The sequence below is a fragment of the Chenopodium album genome, chromosome 11 (assembly GCF_948465745.1).
Source record: "Chenopodium album chromosome 11, dcCheAlbu1.1, whole genome shotgun sequence".
In the NCBI taxonomy this organism is placed as follows: domain Eukaryota; kingdom Viridiplantae; phylum Streptophyta; class Magnoliopsida; order Caryophyllales; family Amaranthaceae; genus Chenopodium; species Chenopodium album.
In genome coordinates, this window is record NC_137844.1 from 44,237,385 (window position 1) to 44,264,540 (window position 27,156).

Sequence of the window (27,156 nt, forward strand, 5' to 3'; positions counted from 1 at the left end):
TGAAAAGATATTAGGATTACCTGTTGATTATTGGGATGGTCTGCCATTTCCTTTAGCCAATAATTTGAAATGATGTACCATAGCATGAGAAACAAGTTTCTTATATAGGCATCATGTTCCCCTACGTACTATAATAAATAACCTTTGAATTTAATAGTACAAGTTTTAGGCTATTATATGCACACATTTTATTGTTTTATTCGATTTTAAAATGACATTTCAACAATCAATATGTCATGTCATCATTAAAATAGTTTGATTATAGTTTGACCAAGTGTACTACTCGTTTTACTATTTTGACTGAGTACCGTTCATTTTATTATTTTGACTATAAATTCAAGAAACATAAATTTTGTTTTTTTTTCAGATCCTTAAAAAAGGGAAAATACTCAATATAAATAAATATTATTTTGTTTTTTTTTCAGACCCATTAAAAAAGGGAAAATAAATTTAATAGTACAAGTTTTATGCTATTATATGTTTATATGTCACCTTACTTCTCTACAAGTGCTCTTTTTTACTGAACCACTGAACTTCACTAAATTTCAACTATAGCTGAAGTTCAAAATTATAACAATGTCAACCAGATCCTCCCATCCGGGTATTACATCGTCCCACCACCCAAAAATACCATTTTCTAGGAAACACCTAAAACTTCTACTCCAGAGCTCAATTTCAATGACTTTAAGTACTTTATCCCCTCCCCCGAAACGGGTATAATGGTTCCCGTTAAAGAAAAGGTGCTTAGGGCCATTGTTTGCATTCCTGAATCACCTTGGGAGGAAAATCTGAAGGGCATGGTAATGATTAGTGAAGATGGTAAAGCCAGACCAATTCATCTGCCCAATATTGTAGATCTTGTTGGAATAGTTAATGCCAAGTACTTTTTGGAAATTAAAAAAGTGGTGCCTTGATTATAGTACTAGTTGTGCTACAAAATTAGTACCTTCATTTCTTGAGAAGATAGCCGACCCAACTCCGGACCTGAAATTCGAGGGCCCGGTTTACTCTTTGGGTTTGGAGAAGGTTCAGTCAGTGATGGGCTCCTTCACTGATGGACTTCAAATTTTTTACTCAACTGATCGTATCTCATCTATCGACTTTATGATTTTAAATGGTAGGGACAACACTATGTTTAAGTACAAGAGGTTCATGACGGTTCGCCTTTAACCGGAGTACGTGCCGGGGTTGCCAGAGTTTTCTATAGGTTGTTGCATAATAGTGTGGAACACTAGAGGTGTCAGTCGACCATCTTATGAAGAAAACCTTGCAAGATTGATTTGTCTCCATCATCCAACCATGGTCATACTAACTGAAGTACGAGTTAGCAAAATCCATGTTGTCATTGTGGCTAATAGCTTTGGAAATACCATGAATTGGGAGATTGTTGAAAGCATGGGCTTAAGTGGGGGTACAATTGTCATATGGGACACATTTAAGAGTACGGCAAAGGAAGTCCATATAAAAAGCTCTGACAAATTACCGATCCTAATGACGGGAGGAATTGTGGTATTAATTTTTATTACTTCATAACACTATTTTTATAAATGATTTATATGTTATTACATAAGTAAATGAACTAATAACAAATCTAATTTGTTGACAGCTTGTAAGGGTCGTTGATGAAGGTGGCGCGTGTATTGATGACCAAGGTGCGATGGACGAAGATGGGATGACATCCTTCAACGAAGCTGTTATTTAGTTTTAAGTACTGTTATATTTAAAAAAGGAACTATAGTTTTATTTTTATGTACCGTTATATGTAATGTAGTACTGTTATAACGGCTGTTTATCACATTGGTCGTTTGTGTTATCATTCGAATATTATAATTTATGTTTTATTATTGTAATTTAAGTTTTATTATTAAATTTGCATAGCCCCTCTGTTTTGCTAAATTATTTACGTTATTTAATTTGAAAATTGAAGTTTATCACTGATGTTAACATTAAACTAAACTGTTTAATAAATCTAAAGTGTGGCACCAAAATAGTAAAGTAGCACAAGTAAAACCTAAGTTCTTACGTTAATCATCTGTACCGTCATTTACTATTCATATACAACTATTTACTAAAAGTATGTCCAATACTGTTATTGTATTCTACTGGTAGGATCATCAAAGAGTTGGTATTAAACAAGTCTTATAAAGGCAAGATACTTTGTAATAAGATAACTGAAAAAACATGGTTATATTACTTTGTTATAAATAATAAATGAACTAATCACAAAAATTGATGAATAATAAGGGAAGAGGTCCAATTGTTCTTTTGGTAAATTAATATTGCCCGGAAGTTCTTTTCCGATGAAATGGAATCAATCATTCTTTTGGTAAATCAGTATTGTCCGGTAGAGGTATTTGTTACTATTACAATGTTGAGACTACGATTTCATAGGCTTAAATACATAATATTATTCAACTTCTATGTCTGAGGTAATTTAGTTAACTTACTTAATTCAAATAAGAGAAAGATTAAATTCAGAGTTTTTGTATCTTATACATACATATATTTGTTGTTTTTGTATATTATAACCACTCCGCATAGTTTTTATACCTACTACTTTTATGTATAACAATATAATATAACACTTAAATATACAATAATATCGGGTTTTAATTTGATTTTCGTTAACATTCATAAGTATACTGTTATTTATAAGTAGATACTATTATATTATAATTAGAAACTGTTTTTTATAGGTAGATACTGTTATATTCTAATACATACATATATTTGTTATTTTTGTTATTTTACTTATTTTATTTTTATATTTTCTAGATAGATACTGTTATATTGTTAATAGATACTGTTATATTTCATATAGATACTATTATATTCTTGGTAGATACTGTTATTTATTTGACCCCGTATTTTAATAATTTGTACAGTAAAACTTAAACACAGTATATCTGACACTCTTCTCTATTGCCAACTAAATTTTCGAAACCTCACCTTTGTATTCAAATATCAATACTCCATTACCATCACCTAGCAACAATGGCTACATAATCAACTTCCACATTGTTAACATTATTAGCTATGGTCAAACCTTTTAATCCAACATGGTATGATTTCATTTCACCTCCGTTCCGTCGTCAAGAACAAGAAGATGATATGGAGGCGACGTTGATGAATTGGGTAGAAACAATCATTCCTTTAGCAACATCACACTTGAACGGAGCACCCCCTATTCAAGCTTTGTTGGGATATCTAACTCTGAAAGCTCGTAACCGTTCCTTGATGTTCTCCCATCAATTAGCTACGATTAGCCGTACCTATTTCGTAATGCAAGGTTTGGAGTTTCATCCCTATTTCCCATTCTTAAGCCCTTTTAAGATTAATAATCCTTTGAATTTCCTAAAAGAGGCTTATTGCTTAATGTTCTACATGGTTGATTTGTACAAGATATGTTTTTCAATTAATTTAGGAGAGTTACGTCGTTATATATGGCATTACAACAACAACGACAGTAAGTTTCGCCACCTCTGTAATTTCTTGACTTTATTCATGGGACTAGACGAGTGGAGTGCGGTTGTTGACTACCTCATCAGTACTCATAGAGTGTGTTGGGAATTGTTGGTTGTTGGGAGAGAGTTTGCATCTGCCCATATTACAGAAAATAATTTAGTAACAGTTGAGTGGCTCAAATTTGGTGAGAGTGATTTTGTAGAAGTTTTTGAGAACAATCGATTGGAATACAACTCTTTCCAAGCTGCAATTTGTACGATCAATGGAGTAGACATTACCAACCATCCAGATTTGATGAGTCCTCCACCTTATAGCAAAGATGGATTTCCTTATACTTTTGTCGATAACATGTCCAATGTTGTTCTAACCTATGGTGAGAAAGTACACGACGGTTGGTGTCGCGGATCTTCTGCATCCGAGGTTGAAGAAGATTCCAGTGATGATGGTCATTGGTGTCGTAGTTCTTCCACATCAGAGGTTGAGTTCAAGGGTAATTGCAGTGATGAAGATGATGAAGATTTCTGAGATCCAGTGTAGTAAAATGATTAATTATGTCGATTTGATGTTAAGTGTTGTTAATTATGTCATTATTAATGTAATGTCAATGTAATAGCTGAACTTCTATGTTGTTTTCCAAAGGCCTTGAGGTAGTTATGTTTTCCAAAGGCCTTGAGGTAGTTATGTTTATTATTTAATGTCAATGTAATATTTATGTTTATTTAATGTTTTTAATTAAGTACTTATCAATTGCAAATTTATGTTTATTAATCTATGTAATTTGTTTTTTATTCGGTACTTGGTTTGGTGGAGTTTGAATTAATTTTATTGCATTTAAAAAGGCTTCTTCATGTAATTGTGTTGTCAACTTAAACTGAACCTACAATATAGCCTAGGAATGGACTGTACTTCTATTTAGTTGCAATTTAAATTTTGCTTTTATTAATACAAAACCCAATGAAGCTGAGTTTCACCACCTGCACAAGTAACTTCTGGCTGAAAAGCAGCAGACTTGTGACATCACAAATAGTTGTACGTCTACTGTTTACCACTTATTTTTAGCTAATGTGAATTTTCTGTTATATATTAATACATACTGTCATATTAACATAAAATACAGTTATATAGTGATTAGAAACTGTTATATTTTAACTTATTATTGTTTTGGTTGTTACGAAGTACAGGGGTTGTAGAAATAAAGAAGTCGAACAAAGTACATGGATTTCATGTTTATAATAAGTTAAATTGTCACTACACCCAATAAATTTTGAGCTTCTAAATAATTTCCCTCCAAATGTTTGTCAAAAACATATAATGGTTTCCCGCCAACATTTTCGTGAATATATTACCACTCTTCAAAATATTCAAAAACCTTTCATTTCTTATTTCCACATTAACCATGAATGAAATAATTGTTCCATGGGAAATGTTCCGGAATCACGATTTAAAGCCAGTTCCCTCCAGTTTCAAGTCACCAAATAGGAAGTTCAAATCAATTGGTATTCTTTTGTCTCCTACTACCTCTACCTCTGAAAATAGTCTTAAAGTAAGGTTCCTCCGGAAGAGGGAGTTGTTGAATTTCATTCTCAACCCGTACAAAATAGAATCATGTTCAAGTAGCCTAGTTGAAGTGCTATCGAATGGTCAAATTCGGCCATTTCATGTTCCAGACATGTCTGATCTCGCGTTGTTTCCGAAACAAATTAAGGTGTACTTTGAGTGGTTACTTAGTAATGCCACCATAGAGGACTTGTTTACTAGAATAGATAGTGTATTAGCACTGAACTTCCTCCGAATGAACAACTTCGTGACAAAATGTGTCACCGGGTGTAGGTATGACACCTCCATGAAAAGCTTCTCTAACAGGCTTGAGTTACTCTCCATGGGAAGGTTTTCTGGCAAACGCATATCGATGGTAATGAAGTTAGTGAACACAACATCTGATGGTAGAGATGGTCGAACATTTACATGTGACTTGGAAGTCAATTCTAATAGGGAAGAAACTTGTTGTGCTAAAATTAAAGTAGAATTCAAAATTCTTTTCTGGAATTGCAGGGGAATGTCTGAGCAATTCTTCCATTCCCGAGCTGCCAAAGTCATACCCAACATACAACCAGATATCGTAGTCCTCACAGAAACACGTGTGTCAAACTTCATGTTGAAATTGATACTACGAAATATGCGACACTACTCCTCAAGTGCAGAACCAGAAGGTGTTTGTGGTGGAATTGCAGTTATAAACATTAGCAACAAATGCAATATGGTTGAAGTCAAACAAAGCCCAAATCAAAGGAAAGGGAATTTAGTGTTGCAAAGTTGTTAACTTATTTTGTAATACTCAATAGTTGTTATGAATGTATTCATGTGGCGAATAAAAATTAGTTTTTATCTACTTAATCTCTCGGCCTGAAGTTGCAACAATACTAGTGTTACTGGATTACAAAAACAACATAAATTGAAATGAAAATTTTCTGAATTACAATTCATGGTTAGTCAGTGAAGCAATGACTTAAATACTAGTTCTATGTGTATTAATTAGGAGTTAAGCTTTAAGAAGCTATACAGGTTAATATGTTAAATATATTTCTTTGTACACAATGGAGAGGAGTTTGGGCCAGTCATGGCATTTAATACACAAAAGCCCATAAACCATCTAAAATAAAGGCAAACAACCATGCTCCTACGCCCAATTAAGGCATAATATGTACAATAACAACTTGAGTTGGATATCCATGTCACAAAAGACCCAAACCCAACCAAAAAACAGGCCTTTAGTCCATACACTTCTGCGCCCCCCCCCCCCCCCCCCCCAAAAAAAAACAGGCCTTAGTCCATAGACTTCTGCCGCGCAAACTACTCAGACCGCACCATGTCGTGTCGGTGGTGAAATAAGTGTGACAACATCAGATCAAACTTCGTTGTACTCGGACATCAAATCTTCCCACAACAGCTAGGATCTCTGGGAGTTAATGTCATCGTCCTGCGTGACAATAAATACAAAAAAATTACAAGTTTAATCTAAAATAGGACTTTAGTAAGGGCATGTAGAAAATTTGGGTGAAACAAACCAGCTTCACATCTGTAAGTAGCCTCTCAGCATTACGCTTAATCGCGGCTAAAATATGGACACCGCAGCTGTGCCTAAAAATACAGTGATACATTGATTAAAAATCGTGAAATAGCAATAAGTTTCCTCTTTCCCCAAAAAGAATACATTAAACCTTACAGGTCCCCTTGCTGAGCCATATGTAGGGAAGTCCTCCGCCAAGCGGTCACTGTACCAACTTCCCATTTTGGGTCCAAGGACTGAAAATCCAAATCCATTGCATATGCCTGGAATTCAGAAAGAAATAAACAATTAACAAAGTGAAATGGGATTAAGCAAAGATTAAATAGATGTTATATATTTACAATTGGTGATTTATACCAAATGATCAACATTGGCAGAGTGGACCTCCGACGCGGAAGAGGTCTGAATCGAATCAATCACCAAAATTTCTTCGCGATTCACTGAAAAAGCCACGCACCACCAGTGACCTTCAAAAAGAACTGGGACAAACACCTGCAGCATGGCAAAGAAAGAGCATATTGTAAGGCATAAACATTATCAAGTACAAGAAAGCAATACGTTCTACTGCTCTATGATACTTACAACATTTATCCTGTGTGGACGAACACCATCCATCTGTGGAGTAAACACACGTGTATTAATTTCCATCTCCCTTCTTTGGAAAACGCGCATCTACAAATATCATTTCAACATCATTACACCTGGTTGCTAGATAATATTATAGTACGCAATAAACCAAAAACTAACCGCAAACATAGGATCCAACATGAAACGCCTGCTGCGATCAGCATAGCGAGCAGCCCAAACTTTTTCATACAACTTGCCAGCAGCACTCACATACTACATAAAAAGACATTGGACATTTGCCCTTATTAATTGAAAACATACCAAGTAACTAGTGCCCTATATAATAAATAAATTCAAGGTAAGAAATTTCAACCGCATCAAAGACTTGGCCCCTTTCTGCAACAATTCTAGCACACATATGAAGCTTCACTTGTATCCCATCAACACTAAGCATTATAGGATTCTCCCTAAAGCTGTAAGTATACATTTTTTAGAAGAAACGTAAGACATACTAAAATGAAGCACTGTATGAATAGAATAAATATTCATGTCATACCTTTGTGACTGCAATCTGCGTGAGACATTGGAATGAGATCTTATGTAGTCATATAATGGAACCCGTAATCTGCGAAACTTCCTCGGCCGCCAAGTGTGCACATACCCTTCAGGAAGCAAAAGGTGAGTTCGAATTTTTCCTTTTTCGCTGACTTCGTTGTGGGCTAAAGCCTCTCTCTCTACAATCCTCTTCCGAACTATATCCAGTTTCAACTTCAATTTTTTCAAGGCTTTGTAAAGGTTTTGGAATTCCACATGCCAAGGTACTAGGGTGATGTTGTTTCCTCTGTAACTTCAAGTCCAAATCTCCCACCCTCTGCCGCTCATAAGCCATTACCTCTTGCCTCTCCCTCTCAAACTCCATCCCCAACTCAAATTCCAACTCCATTCCATACATCCTATCACTCTCACACTTCATTAACAATTGTATCTCTAATTCAAACTCATAGCCCAACTCCATCATCAAGACCATTCCCAACTCCATCTCCCTTTCCACTTCTATTACCAAGTCAACAGCGAACTGAAACTCCAACCCCAGCTCCAACTCGACTAGCAAATATAATTCCCTTTCTCTCTCCCTTTTGTCCCTATCTTTGTAATTTTGCCTTTCTGTATCTGTGTCCAAGTCCATGTCCAAGTCCAAGTCTAACTCTAATGCCCTAGGAGACTGCAAGTTCCTATGAGTTTCCAACTCATTATCATCCACCACATCACTCGACATTAACGGAGATTCTACAACATAGTCGTGAACATTTAAGTCGGGGTGCAAATGTCCGTCATCAGCAGCTGAATAACCTGATGCCAAATCCTTTTTCTTAAAAGTATCCGTACCGACGCTTTTTCACACAACTAATGTTAATCAGTTCATCTACTAAATCTACACACTCCTGTTGACTATGCACAGCATTGAACATCGATTGATACACCTGCATTAAGAATACCTTTAGTTAAGATGTAAGATGTAGGTTTAGATTCACTGCTCAAAACATAAATAAAAGTACGAATACCTCCTCCATGACCATAGCTGGTCTTTTCATTGGCATCACATCTTCCGTATTCATTTCATGGGCACGGCCATACGCTACTTTTACAGTCTGGAAAATAAAGCATATGGCTTTGTGTCAGCAATATTATGATCATGTATAAATATAAAGACTATCATCAGAAAATGGGCATGTGTATCTTCTGGTTTATTTGCCTTAAAAATATAATCACTTACACCCAGTTTGCCAAAATCACCATTCACATGCCGATCTGCCTTCTTTGCCTTTGTCATCTGTCGTGTGGTCCACACTGCCATCCTAGGGAAGACGCCCCATTGAATAGGTGTTCTTTTCAATCGATCAAGGTAAAAGATCTGGAACATAAAATTCAGTTAAAATAAAAGATAACCCAAATGGTAAAAAAAAAAAAAAAAAAAAAATATATATATATATATATATATATATATATATAATGATTAGTAAGGAAATATACCGCAAGAAATATTGTACGCCCTCCACAGCTTTTGGAATAACCCATTGGGTAGAACCTCCTGGCAAAGCTTCCTATGGCATGCATAAGCTGGTCGATTACTAAGGAGCACCAGTCATAGGACTTTGCATCTTCAGCTGCAAACGCTGCAGGTAAAAACTGGGGGCATAACCTATGACATGTTGTAGGACACAGTATATCAACTATAGCAAGGAGCAAAAAGGCAATCTTGAAATCTGAAGGATCCTCCAATGGACCTTCAACTGCTTCAACAAGGCTTTGCCTAGGAATTCCTTCCACCAAACTGGGTGTAGTTCTACTGTACCTACTACGTACACGGTCCAGCATAAAACTCATTTCTTCAGTGGCTTTCTTGGGTACCGGCTTCTCTCCCATCGGAATACCAAGCACCCAATTAACTTGAATGGGGCTAAACCCAAACTCTTTGCCATCTATGTTAACCATAGACCTAGAGTTCACATCCACCCGTGTCGCAAGCCAATAACATAATTCCCGTGGAAGCTGCCTGTCAACAAGGGCATACAGTCCAGCAAAACCCATTTCCTTCACTAACTTCCGTTTATCTTCATCAAATTTGCTTATTGTTGCACCAAAACTCTCAACACGGCAATTAACATTTTCGGGTTGCACACACAAGTTAAACTGTAACAAAACCTAATAACAATAATTTACTAAGTCCAAATAATTAAACTTAAGACAAACGAGTCAATAACAATAATTTACTGAGTCCAAATACCCTTTTCAATTCCATAGAGCATCTTTCAATTACTTTGCCGAGTTCCTTCATCTTCCCACCCTCGCTAAGAGAATTGTCCTACAAAAACAAAATGGTTTATACTGACTAACCTGAAAATAGGGCTCTAATTACAATATAAACCACAGAGGGAGATAACAATATATACAAACTACAGCAACTGACAATGAAAAACTCACCCTAAACACATCCGCACTCACTTTACGAGGGCGACACCCGTCACTTGCATCATTACCCACTGATGAATCAATCACATCCTTAATACAGCATATTATAAAGAAGTTCAGTCATCTGAATTGAACAGAACATAACAACAATGGATAGATAATGTGTATGACCAACACGCAAAGGAACCACAGAGACAAAGACATGAGAAGAAATACACAAACAGATAAGAAATTGACAAAGGTAGGCAATGGATAAGAAACCAAAACCCAAATAATTGGATAAGCACTTGTTAAATCAAAGGTTTCATTGTGTCATCATAAATCTAAAGCTTCTTAATGTTTATTATTACAGCGTTCTCCAAATCAACATAGAGATGTTTCAAAAGACCCCTGATGGCAATGGTAGCACCTTAGGAATCCTTAGTGCTTTAAGTCACTTTTTACCTCTTAGAATTAGGGTTGACAAGGAATGAGTGTTTTGGATGGATCACCAGAAATTCCCTCGTCTCAATTTCTTTAATTCCTTTAATGAAGTATAAATTTTTATGGGACATCATTTGATTAGGAAAGTCAATAAGAAAGTGAAATGGATGTTGGATCTCCATCTCAATTATGGAATTAGTGGTTAATTTAGAATGACTGCTTTTTAAAAGTGCATAAAATTGTCATCCATTAATGATTGGGATATCATGGGAAAGTCAAATGTTGATGTACCTGTGTTATCTAGGATCAAGTAAAGAAAGAATTAAGACTGGTAATCACTACCAACACTCTAGAATTGAATCAAATTAATCTTTAGATACAGTCTATGCCATGCAACTATCCTTCACTAGAATAAGAGCTAAACAAATATACAAGAGCTAAAGAAATACTACAGTAGCCAATTTCTGTTTTACATCAATATGCACCTAGTCCAAATAAGCAGAATTACCTAAGTTATTATATAAGATTCATAATTACCTAAGTTATTATATAAGATTCATCAAAGAGTTTGAAAGGTTAGCAAAACACTACTCGTACATATTTTGTCTTTTTTCACTTTAATTTTCTTCAAGATAAAAAATGGTATATCTATATAAGCACAAGAATTAAACTTACAATGATCTTAAGTGGGCCAAAACCAGTTCTTTAAGAATCAATTTAAGAGATAAGAAGAGGCAAAGAGCCCATCAAAATAGAATGGGCAAAGAGAGGGTGCTACATGGTATCAGATTAATGGCCCAAAAAAAAAACAAAAACAGATGGACCAATGCTCAGAAGCTGACTAGACAGTACATGATTATTCATGTTTACTAAAGGTGAGACCACTTTAACGATTACAGATTATTCATGTTAATATTATCACACTATATTACAAAACCCTTGTTTTAATTATTTTAACTAGAATAAAAGGTGGAACTGTGGCAGTACATTAGAGATAATAAAAACCCTGAAGTCCCTGATCAAGAAGAGTCCACTACAAAAATTTGCTAAACTCAATGTCACATTTTTCTACCTCGATTGATTGGCTCAAACATGGCATGAATTAGGTTAGGCTAAGCCAAATATTCTAATTAGAAACTTACCCAAATTTAGTCATGTCAGACTGATTTGATCACCAGTAAAGCCTTACAAAGTATTTAGTGAATTTGAACAAAAAAATAAAAACAATACTCTGCCTACTTTTGCTACAATAAAGTCTTTAGATTTACTGAATATTTCATCTAAACCCCATTCACTTAATCTCTTAATATATTTATACCTATTGCTACGAGCAAGTGGTGACTCTATAAACACTGAAAAGACTTGTCTCACATCTAAGCGTGAAACAGCAAAGGATGTATCTCATTGGAAATCACAACCTTGGACACTGAGAATGTTATTATTAAATTAGTCATTCCTAAAACAGAGTGAAAAGTACCCCGACAATAGCCACCAGATTCAAACTTACTACAGTCACAATTCCTAGAATTATTGGGATTTTAATATCCTCCCTAACTGATAGTCTCATCAAGAGGGGATTAATGTTCAAATTCACCATGACACTATCAGATAGATGGGGCCTCTAACCACGTTTTTCGTCTGTGTTAGTAAATGTAGAGTAATGGACATATGCATATATCAGTATTGGTAACTGGATCCAACATTATATCCTGCTTGCTTATATAGACCGCATGGCTCAGGTAGCAAACGAAAATCCAATATGTGTTTGCATCCTAAGGGCACTTAGTTAACAAGAATGAAAGGGATTTTCAAATATCAGTAAAAGTTTTTTCAGCTATCAACTCTAATACTAATTATGGGTATTAACTATTATTACACAAGTATCATCCAATACTCCATAGTAGTGTATTACACAAGTATCATCCCCTAAACCAACACAACCAGAAAACAATAACAAAGCTAGAGATGAACCAACCAGCCAATTAACAGGTCAACTGGGAATTCATTCCCATAAATATAGCATATGTGCAATCAACAAAAGTTTTCTGGAAATCTGTACATCATTGTAATTTTAGCAATGACAATTTTGGATAATATAGACATATTAGGCACACAAAGATACACTTTTTACACAGCAGCAACTGTAAGCAAGAGATTAACACAAAAGGTTGCAAGATTCATAATCACCTAAGTTATTATATAAGATTCATCAAAAATATGTAAGTTATCTAAGTTCATAGTTCTAACCATTCCCCAAAATTCCTACAATCAAATCAAAGCTATTATCTCTGATCCAAGACAATTCAAAAGTAATTCACACTTGTAAGTACCTCTTCACCTCCTCTGTGAGCACCTCCTCTGCTAGCACCCCCTCTATGAGCACCTCCTCTGCGAGGACCTCTGCGACCACCACCTACAAACCCCATTTCGCAATTATCAAACAAACCAGAACAGAAAACCCAACTGAAAACAAACATAATTACACTTTAAATTTCAAAATTAGGTCATACAATTACCTGACATAGTACAAACCCTAAAGACCGAATTTTGGTAAAAAAAGTCAACAAGCTTGATCCACAATAAGCTTAACAGGCGAATTTTGTTGAAAATTCAACAACTTTTTCCGATGTCGAGGCGGTTCGATGAGAAACAGGGACGAACAAAGAGGAAAACACGAGGAGAGGGAAAGAGGGAAGAGGAAAGAGGGAAGAGGTTTTCCGATTGACTACTGAGTGGTTTTTTGGAGAGAGAAAAAAAAATTTTACAGCTTGGTAACTTCTTTAGTTAATTCGCGGAAATTACAATTTTGCCCCTGGTATGGGCCCAACGAGCCCATACCTGGTAGTGGTCTATCACTACTCGGGTTTGGGAATGGGATTATTTATGGGTGAATTCCCACCATTTTATTACGTAGGGAGGGTAGGTAATAAATGGATGGGAATGGGAATAGGGGGAAAATGACAATTTTGCCATTAATAAAAAGAATGAAATAATAATCTTAGTAATGGTATTTTTGTATAATTGTTATTTATTCCCTATATATTCCCACCCACTATCCAAATAAGGTATTGGCATATTTTCATGTATTCCCATCAATTAACTCCCAATCTCATTCCCACCTTTTAATCCCCATACTCCCATTCCCACAATCCAAACACCCCGTGAATGGCATGAAAAACAAAGTGACAGTTGTAGACTTTTAGTTTTAGTTTTAGCGCTACAGTTTCAAATAAAAACGGAGTAAATTAGTTTTACCGCCCCAGGTTTTTGTATAAACGGAGCCTATTCTAATTTTCTAAAGTGTTTTCTAGTTCGGCACCAAAGTACGTCTAGTTTGCTCCATTTTTCTAGAATTTGACGTAGTAAAAGATATTTTTCCTACTACGAAAGCCCCAACAAAACGATATATATTTGGGTAATCTTAATTTTAAGAGTAATTTTGACTATTTGTGATTAGAAAAGCCGCAAATAGGGAGCTGTAAATGACTTTTTTTACCAGTTATGGGCTATTAAAAATATCAAACAAGCAATTCACAAAGAGAAATCAAATTTATGAAAGCAATACACTTGTTGGCGTTATTATGAAGGAAAACAAAGCATATTTGTAAAGAAAATTTAAGCGTCTATTAGAAATAGATCATATATATAAATATATCCGACCTCAAATTTGTACTCATTATATTTAATTTTCAAGTTTAAAAGTAAAAAAAAAAAAAAAAAATCAAAGTAACATGGCTAATTCATGGTATCTAATTAAATTGTCATGCATGTAAATATATATTTTTAGTAAAGTTATATTGTATGCTATAATTTACTCTTTTTCTATGACATGAGCAAATAATCTAGCTACAAAACATTTTTTGATAGCCAAACCCGTGGCATAAATGTGTGCTTGTCATAGGAAAATTATTACCTATGACATTAATGCAAAGTTTACCACATGAAAAAAAATACTCGTCGCACAATTGTAAAGTTTACCACGGGAAAAGAGTTACCCGTGGTACAAACGTAAAGTTTGCCACAGGAAAAGAGCTACTCGTGACACAGATGTAAAGTTTGCCACGGGAAAAAAAACTACTCGTGGCACAAGTGATATAATTGTCACGAGAAAAGAAAAACCCGTGGCATAAATTATTCTACATATATAGGTTTTGTATCATAATTCATTTTTCCCGTGGCTAAATGAAATTATGCCATGAATTTTGAATTCCCGTGGATAATTCGTGGCACAAGTAATGATTTGTTGTAGTGTGTATAAATAATAAATATATAATAATGAAGTTTAAAAAAATATGGGGATTACAATCTATCCCTTTTAAAGAAGTTTTGTCCCCGAAATTTAACCTAAAAACCATAATTTCTCCAAAAATATTTAAACTTTAGAAAAATTGATAGGAATAATCCCAACTTTGCTCGATTACCCCAAAATAATCCCAACTTTCGATTATTTTCAAATAATTCGAACTTTAACTCTAATTTTCTTCGAGTGGTCCTAGTTGACCGGTGACCAGTTATACAGGTTAACTTTGAATTATTATTATTATTATTATTATTATTATTATTATTATTATTTACATAAATAATAATTATTATTAAGTAATTAATTAAATAAACCACCTCTCCCACCAACCACCCTCCCGCCCAGCTACAGTACACCCGTCCCCCCACCTCCACCCAACCAGCCTCGTCCCCTAACGGCGCTGCCACCTTTCCCTTCCTCCTTGCCGGAGTAGCAGCTGCAAGAACAGCCGAAAAAGTTGGGCCGAAACCCAGTTTATTGGCCCATGAAATCTGTGGCATTGGCGACATTAAATTATTTGGCACAACCATAGGATAAACTTATATACCAATAACTAGCGTCAGGCTTCAAAGTGGAAAGCTATGAATCCATTACAAAATACCCAAGTAAAAAATAAAATCACATTAATGGGTAGATCTGAATTTTCTCTGAGATCCAAGAAATGCAAGAAGAGCAGTAGCAGCAGAAGTGACAAAAAATGGAAAGAAACGCGGTTCGAGATTAGCATTTCAAGGTAAGGAGAGAGAGGTGGCGCGGACGTGTAAAGGAAGGGCGGTCTGGCTGCCGGCTAGGGGTGGGGGTTGCGGTGGCGCCAGCAGGGAGGGTGGGTCTGGGTTGCATTTGGGGGAGAGTGGTAAATCTGGTAATGTACGTTGTACGGGAAAGGGATATTACGACACTAAGAAATGGGCTCCTGTGACGCAAAAAAGCGCTGCTACACCCTTTACCGACGACACGAAAAGTGTCGTTTAAGCCGGTGCCGCAAGACCCTATAGCGACACTTTTTATTTATGTCGGTATAGTATTTAAAAAAGCGTCGCGACCTTGATGCGCTTTTTGGCATCTTATAGAGGCACTTGTAACCGTCGCCGATTCCTTGGAATTCACATAGTACACAACCTACCAAGGCACTTGTAAGCGCCGCCATAGCTTGTAAGGAGTGCTTTTCTATACTTTTAGCATCACTTTTAAGCGCCAACATTATTTATGTAACGCACTTACCTATAGCCTATAAAGGCACTTTTAAGCGTCATAAGAGGTAAACTAGCACACTATCTTACAATATGTAAAGGCACTTTTTAAAGTCGCAAGATGTACAATGGTGCGGTTCTGTAATAGCATCTATAACAACATTTAGAGCGTTGCTAAAATACCTGTTTTTTACATGATAAAATTGTAAACACCAAAAATTTTATTAAAAATAAATTATAGTCATAAATGTCATCGAACAAGAAACATTGAAATAAAGTACCTAAAATCATTTAAACAAATAACCATCTAAATTTCTACATATATATATAAAAAAAAACGTTCAGTAGCTAGAATGTAATTAATGCCTAAACCAAAACTATGCAAATATAAGATTTATTTTATAAGACTAAATAGTGATGCTTTAAAATTGTCTTCATGTTCCAACTTTGAAGTTGCCAAAGCATAACCTGCATGAGTGAAAACAAATAGTCAACTACTATATTAAAAATTATTATATGATGATAAAATAAATAAATAAATAAAATAAAAAATAATGAATCAAGATTATTTAGGGGTTCGAGACTTCGAGTAAATATATGTTAGACATTTAATAACCAATCTAACCTTCAATTAAAGATCTTGGTAACGCAATAACTAATCTCTACGATTAGTGTCATTGTCAGCTCTGGGAGAAGCTTTAACATCCTAGAAAAACAACAAAGGAGAAAAGTTATCAACTTCATAACATCAATTTAAAAGGCGCAAATGTACCGATCAATAATAAGAAATCAAACTTGGAAAATTACTACATACATATTACTAACATTCCCATAAACACTCAAAGATGAAAGAGACATTCCCAACATTAAACAAAGTATTAATTAATAGTTCTTACATTACTAACATTATCGTCAACGTAATATGCAAAAGTGTTAATTTAGAATTTTGCAAACGACAATGTTCAACCAATTTCACTTAAAGTAATGAAAAAAAATTGTAACCAAATTAGTACGATCCTTAATTAAGTGTTCCAAGTTCACACAACATATTTCTTTTATATGATTCTAGTAAGTAATCATACAAAGAAAAATAAGCAACTTATGTAACTATGAGACGGAACCATTTTCTACTTAATAAAATTACTCTACCTGCAGGCTAATTGCCAAACAAATACTTTACAGTTGTATAGGCATGGAAAAAAAAAGAGCAAGGTGCCCATTAAATGGGTTTTGCATACCGACAACCATATCAAGACCATGCCATAGCTATAAAAGACACAAAATAGGAGCTGTAATATAGTATTATAATTAATCACCTGATGATCATCATCTTCTGCCTCTGATTCATACTCATCAGATTCGGAAGCAAGTGAATCAGTTTCAGATTCAATTTCTGAGATAAGAGTCACAAGAATGTTATGATCTTCTAGCGTCCTTTTCACCTTTGTAATATTATATGCTTGCTTTCTGACACGATGTCTCAATCTATTCACTTTATCTTTCAGTCGTTGAAAATAGTGTATAATTGCTGCTTTATTATCAGAGGACATTTTCAAACCATTGCAAAATTGAGGGTAAAAGGAATCGCCCACATCCGATGGCTTAACACCTAATCCTAAACCACGGACACGACCATATTGATCTTTTCCCAGAACTTTTGAAACAGGATCATCATCCAAGTCTTCTTGGTCTCCTTGCTCAGTTGTAACTTTTTTTTATTTGATTCTATAGAGCATACACAAATTTATAATAATTTATGAGAAAATAATTGAACTAAATGAGGATTTTAGCAAGGAAAATATTACTCACCGTTATATCCGCTTCACTTTCATGTTGGTGACATTGTAAATAAACTTGAGTACGTGATGGGCTCTTGTTTAAATTTTTTTGCTAAGATTTTCATCAAAGAGATGTTAAAAATTAGCCAATAATCAACAAAGATAAAGTGTGTACAAAAAGTTAAATTATACGGTTTTAGGGTTAAAAAAAGATACCATCTCTTCACGAACACGTGCATGACTCTTAGTACTAGTAGTATGAATTGGCTTCACTTTAGCCTTTGCATGTGATTCTTTACCGCGCTTGCTTCTTTTCTGCCACAATGCAAAATAAATGAGAATATAAATTTATATTATATATAAAAATACATAGGGCAACCAGCTATCTAACTCATAGATTTCCAAACAATATCTTAATTCTTTATATTAGATCCCAGTTTGTAATACTTACAATCAATCAATCAATCAATCAATCAAAGCCTTAATCCCAAAAGTGGGGTCGGCTAACATGAACCAAATTTGATTATTCCGTGTAGTCATCCACATAAATCTTTCTCCTCCATCCCTTACGATCCAAAACTTCATCCTCACGTAAATCCATGCACTTCATATCCTTCCTCACTCCTTCCAACCAAGTCATCTTTGGTCTCCCTCTTCCTCGTTTAATCCCTCCATGGTCCCACTCTTCCACTCTTCGCACCGGTGCACCCTCGGGTCTCCGTCTTACATGTCCAAACCAACGCAGACGATTTTCCCTTAATTTATCTACTATCTAGTTTGTAATACTTACATAAAGAGGAAAACTAGAAAAAGTAAATGTTAAAGCAAGAAATTTCTAGTAGATTGCAAAATCATACTACTTTACTATACAAATATCTCGCAGATTATAAAATCAAAAAATGGTTAACCCGGTAATTTTAACCAATAGCAAAGTTGCCTATATAATGTTCAAAGTAACTAGCAAGTTTAATATAAACCAAACTTATATATAAAATGGACCTGTCCTTCTTCCGACCTCCAGAAATTGACAAGATTAACCCATTGATCATAATCAACATCATCATCCGGACAATTATCATAAAGAGTGTTGACATCTGTATCATCATCATAGCCTTTTCCTTTTAAGTAGCATTTGTAATCTCTCCATTTATGCCCAATTAACTTCAATATCCACTTCTCAAGTGCTTTTGGGTAAAGAAATCGTCTCTAAAACAAAGAAATATTATAAAAATATAAAATATGTACATTTTTCACAAAAAAAAAGAAATAAAATCATATTACCTCAACTTCCTGTAATATCATTTTTTGGTTGTTTTTATTACAACCTTTTTTCAGTAAATCCCATCTTGTATAAGTTAGAGAGCAAAGTGACCCATTCCTAGCAACTGTTCCACAAAAGTAGCCTAATACTCCTCATTCATCACCAATTGGTTGATTCTTTAACTTCAACTACAATTCTTTGCCCATCCGGTGCTAGAACAGTCTTTCCACGTCTTCTATTTCCATTTGTATCTGTTTTAATAAATAGAACAATATAGTTCCACTAAATTTAAGCAAATGAAAATAAGAAAAAATAGAAATCTATGTTTTTGCATCATTCACAGTACCTTCAACTGTGTATTCATAAACCTGTCCATCATTTCTGTGACTAGAACCACCTGATTCTTCACTAGAATTGTTGTGCCTCAAGTTTGAAGATTGTTGATTTGTTTGACTCCCTTGCTGCCTGTGCTCTCTTATTTCATTTGGAAAAATATGATCCCTTTGACTACTTTGATGCATTTCATTTGAAGGATTTTGGTTTCTTTGTTCCCTTTGCTCCCTTAATTCATGATTAGAAATTTGATCTCTTTGTATCCTTTGTTGCATTCCATTTGTAGGAGTTTGGTCTCTACTATCCCTTTCATTTGAAGGTTGTTCTCTTTGTACCCTTTGCTCTATTTAGTTTGTAGATATTTGAGCATGTGACCCATTCACGGAATTGTTTTTTTGATGCACAATACTGCCATTATCTTGCTTATGTTTGGTAGTTAATCGCAATCTATTGTTCTTGCACAACGCCATACCCCTATCAATAAAAGAAACTTGAATCAGATTTTGGTGAACCAAAAACAACACAATCAACACCAGATTTTGGTGAACCAGAATCAGATTAGAAAATCATCAGGCATCTCAATATATATAACATGCAAGAATGGTAACAAATGACTTTTCATTTTAATCTTAATTAGTTTACATGAAATGTACTAGCAGCAAACCTACAAAATAGGACACCAATATATGATGAACAAAATCTGATGAGAAAAAACTAAAAACCCACACAATATAGTTGCATACGGAGATAATAATGGATAAGTTCAATGGTAAAAACAAGTTTTATTTCATGAAAGCAAATGAGAATAAAATGATTCAGATCAATACTCAGACAAATAATTAAATACGGAGTAATCAGGAACTAAGCTCAATGTCAGAGCCACAGTGCACAATCCCAAACATGCAATGCAAAGCTATATCATATCAACATGAAATGGTTGGTAAAGCTGATAATCTGAGATCAAGCCCAACTCTTCCTGATTCTTCCAATACTAAAGAAGGCATCTTGGAGACTTACAAAGATAGAAAAACCAACCAGAACAACTAAACAATGTCAAACATAAAAATATTACCACTAGATTTATCTTGTTTTGTTCTGGAGGTCGCCCCTTGCTCTTTTGACTACTCTCTCTCGTCAACAACTGTGTTCTCCAAGTCCACCTTTTCAGTCTACAACAAGGCCAAACAAAAAAGAAAGAATTCTCTTGGAGGTCAGAATTACCATTATAGCAATTTATTAAGCAAGTATGCGTATAACTAATTAATCTAGAAATAAGAATAACTTGCAGTATCTTCTAATTAGAATGCAGAACAGCAACTCAAATCTTCATAGTTCAGTGGTTTTTAATATATATAAATAAAGGCAGCAAAAAGTTGCTAAAAAAAAGTTGCAGATAATTAAACTGTTTAAAGCAGTGGGGAAAAGGAATGCACAAGAACAATAACAATTAGATACGACTTTTTAATATATATAAATAAAGGCAGCAAAAAGTTGCTGAAAAAAAGTTATCATGAAACATAGGGAAAATAAAGATAACATAAGTAGATTCAATGGTTTAAGATTCATCATCAACCATGGTTCCTTCTACACCCCTCCTAAGCCAACTATGATTTCCATGTGCATCAGTTAAAATAGTTTTCAAAAATGAAACATGATATGGTGCTCTTCGTTGTCTTCCCTCATGGCATTGTCTCCTAAATCATATACATCTTAAGGCTTCATCTTTATAGCAACCGACCAATGAGGGTCATTATGGTCTTCTACGTAGAAAACTTGTTCAGCTTGTGATGCAAAAATATATGGCTCGTGCTCTATGCTTTCCCCTGTGTGCGTAAGACGAGAGGTATTAACTAATGTATAGCCCAATTCATCTTTCCTTATACCTCTTCCACTAGTATAATCAAACCATTCACATTTGAACAACACAACTGAATATCCTCCCAGGTATTTCAATTTTATGATTTCGACCACTCGACCATAGTAAGCAACATCTCCCAACACCGGATTCCTATCAATAGAACTAGCGTAGCTTGATGTCTTTGCGATTACAACTACACCACTATTCTGAGTACACTTGTCATATTGCTTGGATCTGAAACAAAAACCATTGACATTGTACCCTCGATATTTTGTGACAACATCAAGTGGACCTCGTGCTAGCATTTGAATTTCTTCCTTCAAAGAATCTATACCATTTGCTTCATCCAACTTGATGACCTATTATGGATGTTTTACATTAAATAATAATATATTTTAATAGGGAAAAAATAGGAATATAGAATAAGATTCTTACGTGTTGTCTAAACCAATCATGAAATGTTTCATGCTGAATGCGTTCAATGGCATTCAATGTCAAGCGCCTAGGACGACTACGTCTCCTAAGCTCAGCAGCTTGTACTATTAAAAGAAGAGATGTTTATTAGATTACAAGTAAAACCTCAATTAAAAGTTATTAGATAAAATACTTTTTGTAAGTATACTTCAGAGTTATAAGATAAAATACTTAATGTAAGAATTCAGTGACATCCGGACAATTGAATAGCACATAACGATGTGCTTGTATTTTATTCATTTGGCTAATGGTGCGTGTAATAGGCTTCCCTAAAGGCTTTCCCACTTGTGAAAAAACTGGAAAATCCTCCTCAATATTGTTAGAAGTATCTACCACAGAAGCATCATTGGTATCCCTTGATACCATATTAAATATAAGGTCGAACCCTTCAATGTATAAAGAACAAAAATTAACGCATTCTAGAGCTCTTATAGTTTCAGCAATGGACGCCTCAGGGTGAGCTTTATTATGTACATGTGATTTCAAAGAGCCAAGGTACCTCTCTATAAAATACATCCATCTAAATAACACTGGACCTGCAATCTTTGCTTGGGTAGCTAAATGCAGAACCAAATGTGCCATTATTGTAAAAAACTAGGTGGAAATATCATCTCCAAGTGACACATAATTATAGGTATATGAGCCTCGAGTCGTTTGATCTTTTCCACATCAAGATTTTTGCTTCTAATATCTCTAAAATAGCCACATAAATCAAACAAAACTGCTAGCACATCCTTTGAAAGAAGCCCCTGTAATGCAACAGGAAGAATTTGCTGCATTAAAATATGACAATCATGGCTTTTAAGCCCAAGTAATTTTGCTTGTTGCAAATTCACACATCTTGAAATATTTGAAGCATAACCATTTGGAACTTTAATGTCACTAAGAGTTTTGCAAAATGTTCTCTTTTCATCTTTAGACATTGTGTAAGGGGTTGGTGGCAACTCATATCTTTTTATTCCACTCCTTGAAATTTTCTCTATTGGATGAAGTTCCTCTCTAATACCCCATTTTTTCAAATCCCAACGGGCTTTCAAATTATCTTTAGACTTACCTCCAAATTCAACAATGTGCCAACCACATTATCACACACATTTTTTTCGATGTGCATGACATCTAGATTGTGTCGAATTAAATGAGACTCCCAATAAGGCAATGACTAGAAAATTTTCTCTTTCTTCCATGTGTTTGAGTCATCAAAGTCTTTCATCTCTTTTATTTGTTGTAACTCTTCAGCACCAGTTAGCATCGTAGGTGCTTCCCTAAATTCTTCTTTGCCATTGAAAGCATCTTTATTCCAGTGAAATGGATGGTTTTCATTTAAGAAGCGACGATCACCCAAAAAACAATATTTGTGCCCATTATCTAGCCATTTAGAATCTGTTTTAATATTGCAACAAGGACATGCTTTATCACTGTATACATTCCAACCAGAGAGCATTATCCTGGAAAGTCACTAATTGTCCATAACAACCCAGCACGCATATTAAAAGTTTCATTCTTAGAGGCATCATATGTCTCATTCCATCATTCCAAAGCTCAAGCAATTCTTCAATTAAAGGTGGTAAATAAACATCAATTTTATTCCTTGGGCTGGTGGGTCTAGGGATTAATGTTGATAGAATAAGAGACGATTGTTTCAAACACATCCAAGGTGGCAAATTATATTGTACCAAAACAACTGGCCAACAACTATACGTGGAGCTCAACATCCCAAATGGATTAAATCCATCACTAGCAAGCCCAAGCCTAACATTATGGCTCTCTCCACCAAACATTGGATATCTAGTGTCAAAGCTTTTCCATGCTTCAGAATCAGCTGGATGACTTAAGAACTTATCGTCCTTCAAACGTTCTTCATCATGCCACCTCATCAAGGCAACGGTTGTCTTAGACATATACAACCTCTTAAGTCTTGGTTTTAACGGAAAATAGCGTAGTACTTTTGCAGGGGACCCTTTTTTCTTCTTTTTTCCCGTCAAATTTGTTTGCTCCATTTCTTTTTTCCACCTAGAAGCACCACATACGAAGCATGTATCATCATTAATCTTGTCCTTCCAGAACAATTGACAATGGTTCGGGCAAGCATGAATTCGGACGTAACCAAAACCTAACTTATCAATGACCTTTTTTGCCTCCTTAAAAGAATTAGGCAAGTTTGTAGGAATTGCAAGTAGTAATATTTGTAATAAATTAATGAATGAATTATTAGTCCATTACTAGTTCTCTTTACATGAAATAAAAGCACTAACAAGGACAGCTTCGTCAGTTTGCACCCTGGCCACAATTCTTCCTCGGCATCTTTAAGCAAATCATAGAAACTTTGAGCTTCTTTGTTAGGACCCGATATACCTTCATTCATGTTCTCACCAATATTTGGCCCATCACCTCTATGATCATATATGTCATGTACCAACTGACTCATATCCATATGCATAATAGTCTCATCATTTTCTACCATAGATTCTGTAGAAGCTGAAGTGAAAAATGATCTAAACTTTCACCATGAAACAACCAAGTTGAATAATTACGCATTATTCCATCATGGAGCAAGTGGTAATTTACATCATCAGGTTTCAAAAGCTTGTTATTAACACACCTCACACAAGGGCATCTAAGTTTACCATCAAGTGTTAAAGAATTGTTAGCATAACTCATAAAGCCATCAACCCCTTTTTGTATTCTGGTGCTTTTATTGGAAAAGCTAAGTTTTCCTTAATTGTTCTCAAATCCATAATCAACACTAGAAAACGGAAAGTTTATGAGTTTAATTTATTAAGCGAAAAGGAAAAAGGCAATCACGATATAACATATAGTAGATATAATTTTTAGATAATATAATAACTTTAAGTAGCTTAAATGAATTAAATTAAGAAGATATTTTAGCCTAATGTAGACTTCTTTCTTTGGTTTTTAATACGTTCTTTGGGGTGGAGGATGTCTTATACACTACCTTTTTTCTTTATTTTTAATGCGTAAGAGAAAGAAGTGTTCAATCTTCAATAGGTGGGATAACATATAGAGAGCAACCAAAAAAGAAATTTAATAGGACTTCACAGGTCTTACATTTAATATATAAGAACATACTACATCTTATATTTTGAGGAGTAGTAGTGCATAGCCACCCAACTAGCTATATTATAGTAACATCAAATATTATTATTAATTATGCCTTCGTAACAATTCATTCACACAAACATAATTTCTGCAAAATAAATGAAGAAACCAAATAAAAATTTCTGTAAAAAAACGACTGAGAAAAAAGAACTTCTTGAATTCATGTAGTCTCACTATTTATATGTTACTCTAAAAAATAGCACAATATATCTTCAAACTAAACTAGAGTATAAAATTCTCTCCTTTGGATTATAGAATGCTCAAATTAAAAGATGATATCATGAAGAAAAAACTTTAATAATCCTTTCCCTGCAACCACAATAGCAGAGGAATTTGAATATATTAGTTATTAATTACAGTTCATCGCCCTTCAACCCCCCCCCCCCCAACACACACACACCCCCTGGAATCCTCAAACAATTTGAATTTTTATAATTACAAATTAAAATTCATCCCCCCAACCCCAAATATCGAGAATGCAGTGCTTTACTAGTCTTACTGTAGCTTCAGAAAAGAAATTTGATCCCTTGACACCTATAAGCACTAACCTTTAAGATTCTTGTCCTATATCATACCATGTGAAACACCAGATTGTAATATATTATACCCTTGTCTAGGATTACAGAAATATCACTTGAGATTAAAATATAAGTTGTTCTCCAAAAGGCTTGGCACATGTTCTTATTATATCAGAAGCCGATGTGATTTTTGACCCAAAAAAATAAAGGAGAACATCAAGTCAAAGGCAAGAATTAGAGCAGCAACTTTTTACTTACAAATATATCATGTCAAGAATTCATGCCCCACATACATGAACTCTAGCCTTCTCTAAAGCTATATATCATAAATCCATTTACTTCCTATATTTCTAAGCTCTTCCCTAATCAACAATCTATTCCATGTAATCTTTTTTCTTACCCTTTTATTCTTTGCATCTAATTTTGTTGGATTATCTCCAATAACATATCTTGTATATAGGCAATTAGGATACCAACCAATATTATAGAACCAACTGACACATAATTAAAATAGGCTAGAGGATACATATCACAAACTCCACAAATCCAATCGTAAAAAAATGCCCACCGACTCTATAGTCAAGTTAACTACTCTACATTTTACTTTTTTCTTTTTTTTTTTTGGGGGGGGGGGGTATGAATTGAAGTACAGTGTAGTTACTAATGCATTAAACATGTAGTAAGCCTATAAATTGCAAAGTAAAGGACTCTTAAAACAATCTGTCTCATGTTTGAGGTGGATGAAAACTAACATACTATGATAGAAACAGTATGTCTAATGGCTTAAAGGTATCAAACAACCAAGTTTATTTTCATTGACATGATGTTTTGAGAATCTAATAATACTGGTTTAATTCATATTTAATTTGATTGAGATATATCATTAGACCTTTATTAGTTTTATTACTTATACAGAATTATGAGACATGAGTAAGTAGGGGATATACTAAAGATTGAATTAAACACTCAAGAATACATAATTGCAACTAGCCAAAGAAATTAAACACTGCACATGATAAGCAACATGAAACCTTAAACACTTCTATTGATGAAAAATTGCTGAGAAAATATGCATTACATAGACGAAATTACATCTAAATAAACATGCAATAAACATACCTGAAATTAGCCTCTTTTCTGGATCTCTTTCTTTTTGACAAGAATTTTTTCGAGAATAATGAAATAAGATCTGCAATTATAGACGAAATTGATGGGCAAACTGAGCTTAATTCCGCAAATTGGAATTGGAATTGGAATTGGCGAAATAAACATATAAAGATTAGAAATTGACAAAACCCGGCAAAAAAATCAGCAAATCGTGTAAATTAATTTGCGAAACAGAGAATTTAGGTAAAAAGGGGAAATTCAATAGAAAAACAAAAAATTATGAGAAAAACTTTACCTTAGAATGAGAAATTCGAATTTGTATGGGTCGATTAAAATTCTCAAACAGAATTGACGAATTGGGCAAATTAAAAGGGAACATTCAGCAAAAAGAAAACGAATTAAATGTTTATGGTTCTTCAAGTAAAAATTTGAGGATGATATTCAGAGAGATTAGGGAGATTGATGAGCACACAATTGGGGCAATTTCATATTTTTAGTAGTGATAGGTTAGGGATTTACAGAAGTATAGTGGCAGTCGTGGGAGTTTTGAAATATTTCACAGAATAAAAAAAATTTAAGTGGCTCGTGCTGTAACAACGCTATATTGCAGTGCTTTTTAATAAGCGCTCTAATTGTACACGGAAAGTGCATATTTCAGCACTATTAACATGTTGCGCGGCTACTAGTGCTGTCAAATTTCAAACCGAAACCGTTTAACTGCCCGAAAC

General features: G+C 34.5%; 3 protein-coding genes across 7 annotated transcripts; all 3 read right to left on the reverse strand.

Annotated features, from left to right (window-relative positions):
• Nucleotides 1-6,286: 6,286 nt before the first annotated feature.
• LOC145568928 (uncharacterized) lies at nucleotides 6,287-8,416 on the reverse strand. The gene is made up of 8 exons (XM_081628312.1): nucleotides 7,656-8,416; nucleotides 7,473-7,572; nucleotides 7,280-7,372; nucleotides 7,115-7,204; nucleotides 6,890-7,024; nucleotides 6,689-6,795; nucleotides 6,531-6,603; nucleotides 6,287-6,442 (listed from the first exon to the last, which is right to left on the reverse strand). Exons 2-8 carry the CDS (start codon nucleotides 7,551-7,553, stop codon nucleotides 6,413-6,415), a joined length of 609 nt encoding a protein of 202 aa, XP_081484438.1. The 5' UTR covers nucleotides 7,554-7,572; nucleotides 7,656-8,416; the 3' UTR covers nucleotides 6,287-6,412.
• Nucleotides 8,417-8,442: 26 nt separating this feature from the next.
• LOC145568927 (uncharacterized) lies at nucleotides 8,443-13,213 on the reverse strand. 2 transcript variants are annotated; one of them, XM_081628311.1, is made up of 8 exons: nucleotides 13,009-13,213; nucleotides 12,823-12,905; nucleotides 10,082-10,159; nucleotides 9,885-9,962; nucleotides 9,131-9,790; nucleotides 8,874-9,011; nucleotides 8,662-8,748; nucleotides 8,443-8,580 (listed from the first exon to the last, which is right to left on the reverse strand). In XM_081628311.1, exons 1-8 carry the CDS (start codon nucleotides 13,013-13,015, stop codon nucleotides 8,470-8,472), a joined length of 1,242 nt encoding a protein of 413 aa, XP_081484437.1. In that variant the 5' UTR covers nucleotides 13,016-13,213; the 3' UTR covers nucleotides 8,443-8,469. The 2 variants fall into 2 exon arrangements, with proteins under 2 accessions (XP_081484437.1, XP_081484436.1); XM_081628310.1 differs by having other exon boundaries at nucleotides 9,131-9,802.
• Nucleotides 13,214-16,185: 2,972 nt separating this feature from the next.
• LOC145567594 (uncharacterized) lies at nucleotides 16,186-27,016 on the reverse strand. 4 transcript variants are annotated; one of them, XM_081626908.1, is made up of 11 exons: nucleotides 26,724-27,016; nucleotides 26,441-26,510; nucleotides 21,648-21,751; nucleotides 20,427-20,523; nucleotides 19,368-19,828; nucleotides 19,042-19,272; nucleotides 18,760-18,966; nucleotides 17,977-18,075; nucleotides 17,792-17,872; nucleotides 16,608-16,688; nucleotides 16,186-16,450 (listed from the first exon to the last, which is right to left on the reverse strand). In XM_081626908.1, the coding sequence occupies exons 6-10, from the start codon at nucleotides 19,060-19,062 to the stop codon at nucleotides 16,638-16,640; spliced, it is 459 nt and encodes a 152-aa protein (XP_081483034.1). In that variant the 5' UTR covers nucleotides 19,063-19,272; nucleotides 19,368-19,828; nucleotides 20,427-20,523; nucleotides 21,648-21,751; nucleotides 26,441-26,510; nucleotides 26,724-27,016; the 3' UTR covers nucleotides 16,186-16,450; nucleotides 16,608-16,637. The 4 variants fall into 4 exon arrangements, 2 of the variants coding, with proteins under 2 accessions (XP_081483034.1, XP_081483032.1); XR_014095709.1 differs by lacking the exon at nucleotides 21,648-21,751 and having other exon boundaries at nucleotides 16,608-17,707; XR_014095708.1 differs by lacking the exon at nucleotides 21,648-21,751 and having other exon boundaries at nucleotides 17,299-17,872.
• Nucleotides 27,017-27,156: the final 140 nt, after the last annotated feature.

Bases quoted from the DNA above. Each gene is read 5' to 3' on its own strand.
- LOC145568928 (XM_081628312.1), bottom strand. From the start codon at position 7,553: ATGCTTAGTGTTGATGGGATACAAGTGAAGCTTCATATGTGTGCTAGA. The intron at 7,373-7,472 runs GTTGAAATTTCT...CTTTTTATGTAG, and splicing joins GGGGCCAAGTCTTTGATGCG to TATGTGAGTGCTGCTGGCAA. The intron at 6,604-6,688 runs GTAAGGTTTAAT...CTGTATTTTTAG, and splicing joins ATGGCTCAGCAAGGGGACCT to GCACAGCTGCGGTGTCCATA.
- LOC145568927 (XM_081628310.1), bottom strand. The intron at 9,963-10,081 runs GTGAGTTTTTCA...TTGTTTTTGTAG, and splicing joins TGAGTGCGGATGTGTTTAGG to GACAATTCTCTTAGCGAGGG. The intron at 8,749-8,873 runs GTAAGTGATTAT...TTTATTTTCCAG, and splicing joins GTGATTTTGGCAAACTGGGT to ACTGTAAAAGTAGCGTATGG.
- LOC145567594 (XM_081626906.1), bottom strand. From the start codon at position 26,807: ATGTTCCCTTTTAATTTGCCCAATTCGTCAATTCTGTTTGAGAATTTT. The intron at 26,511-26,723 runs GTAAAGTTTTTC...CTATAATTGCAG, and splicing joins TTCGAATTTCTCATTCTAAG to ATCTTATTTCATTATTCTCG. The intron at 21,752-26,440 runs GTATGTTTATTG...TTCTTTTAATAG, and splicing joins AGAAAAGAGGCTAATTTCAG to TACAAGCTGCTGAGCTTAGG.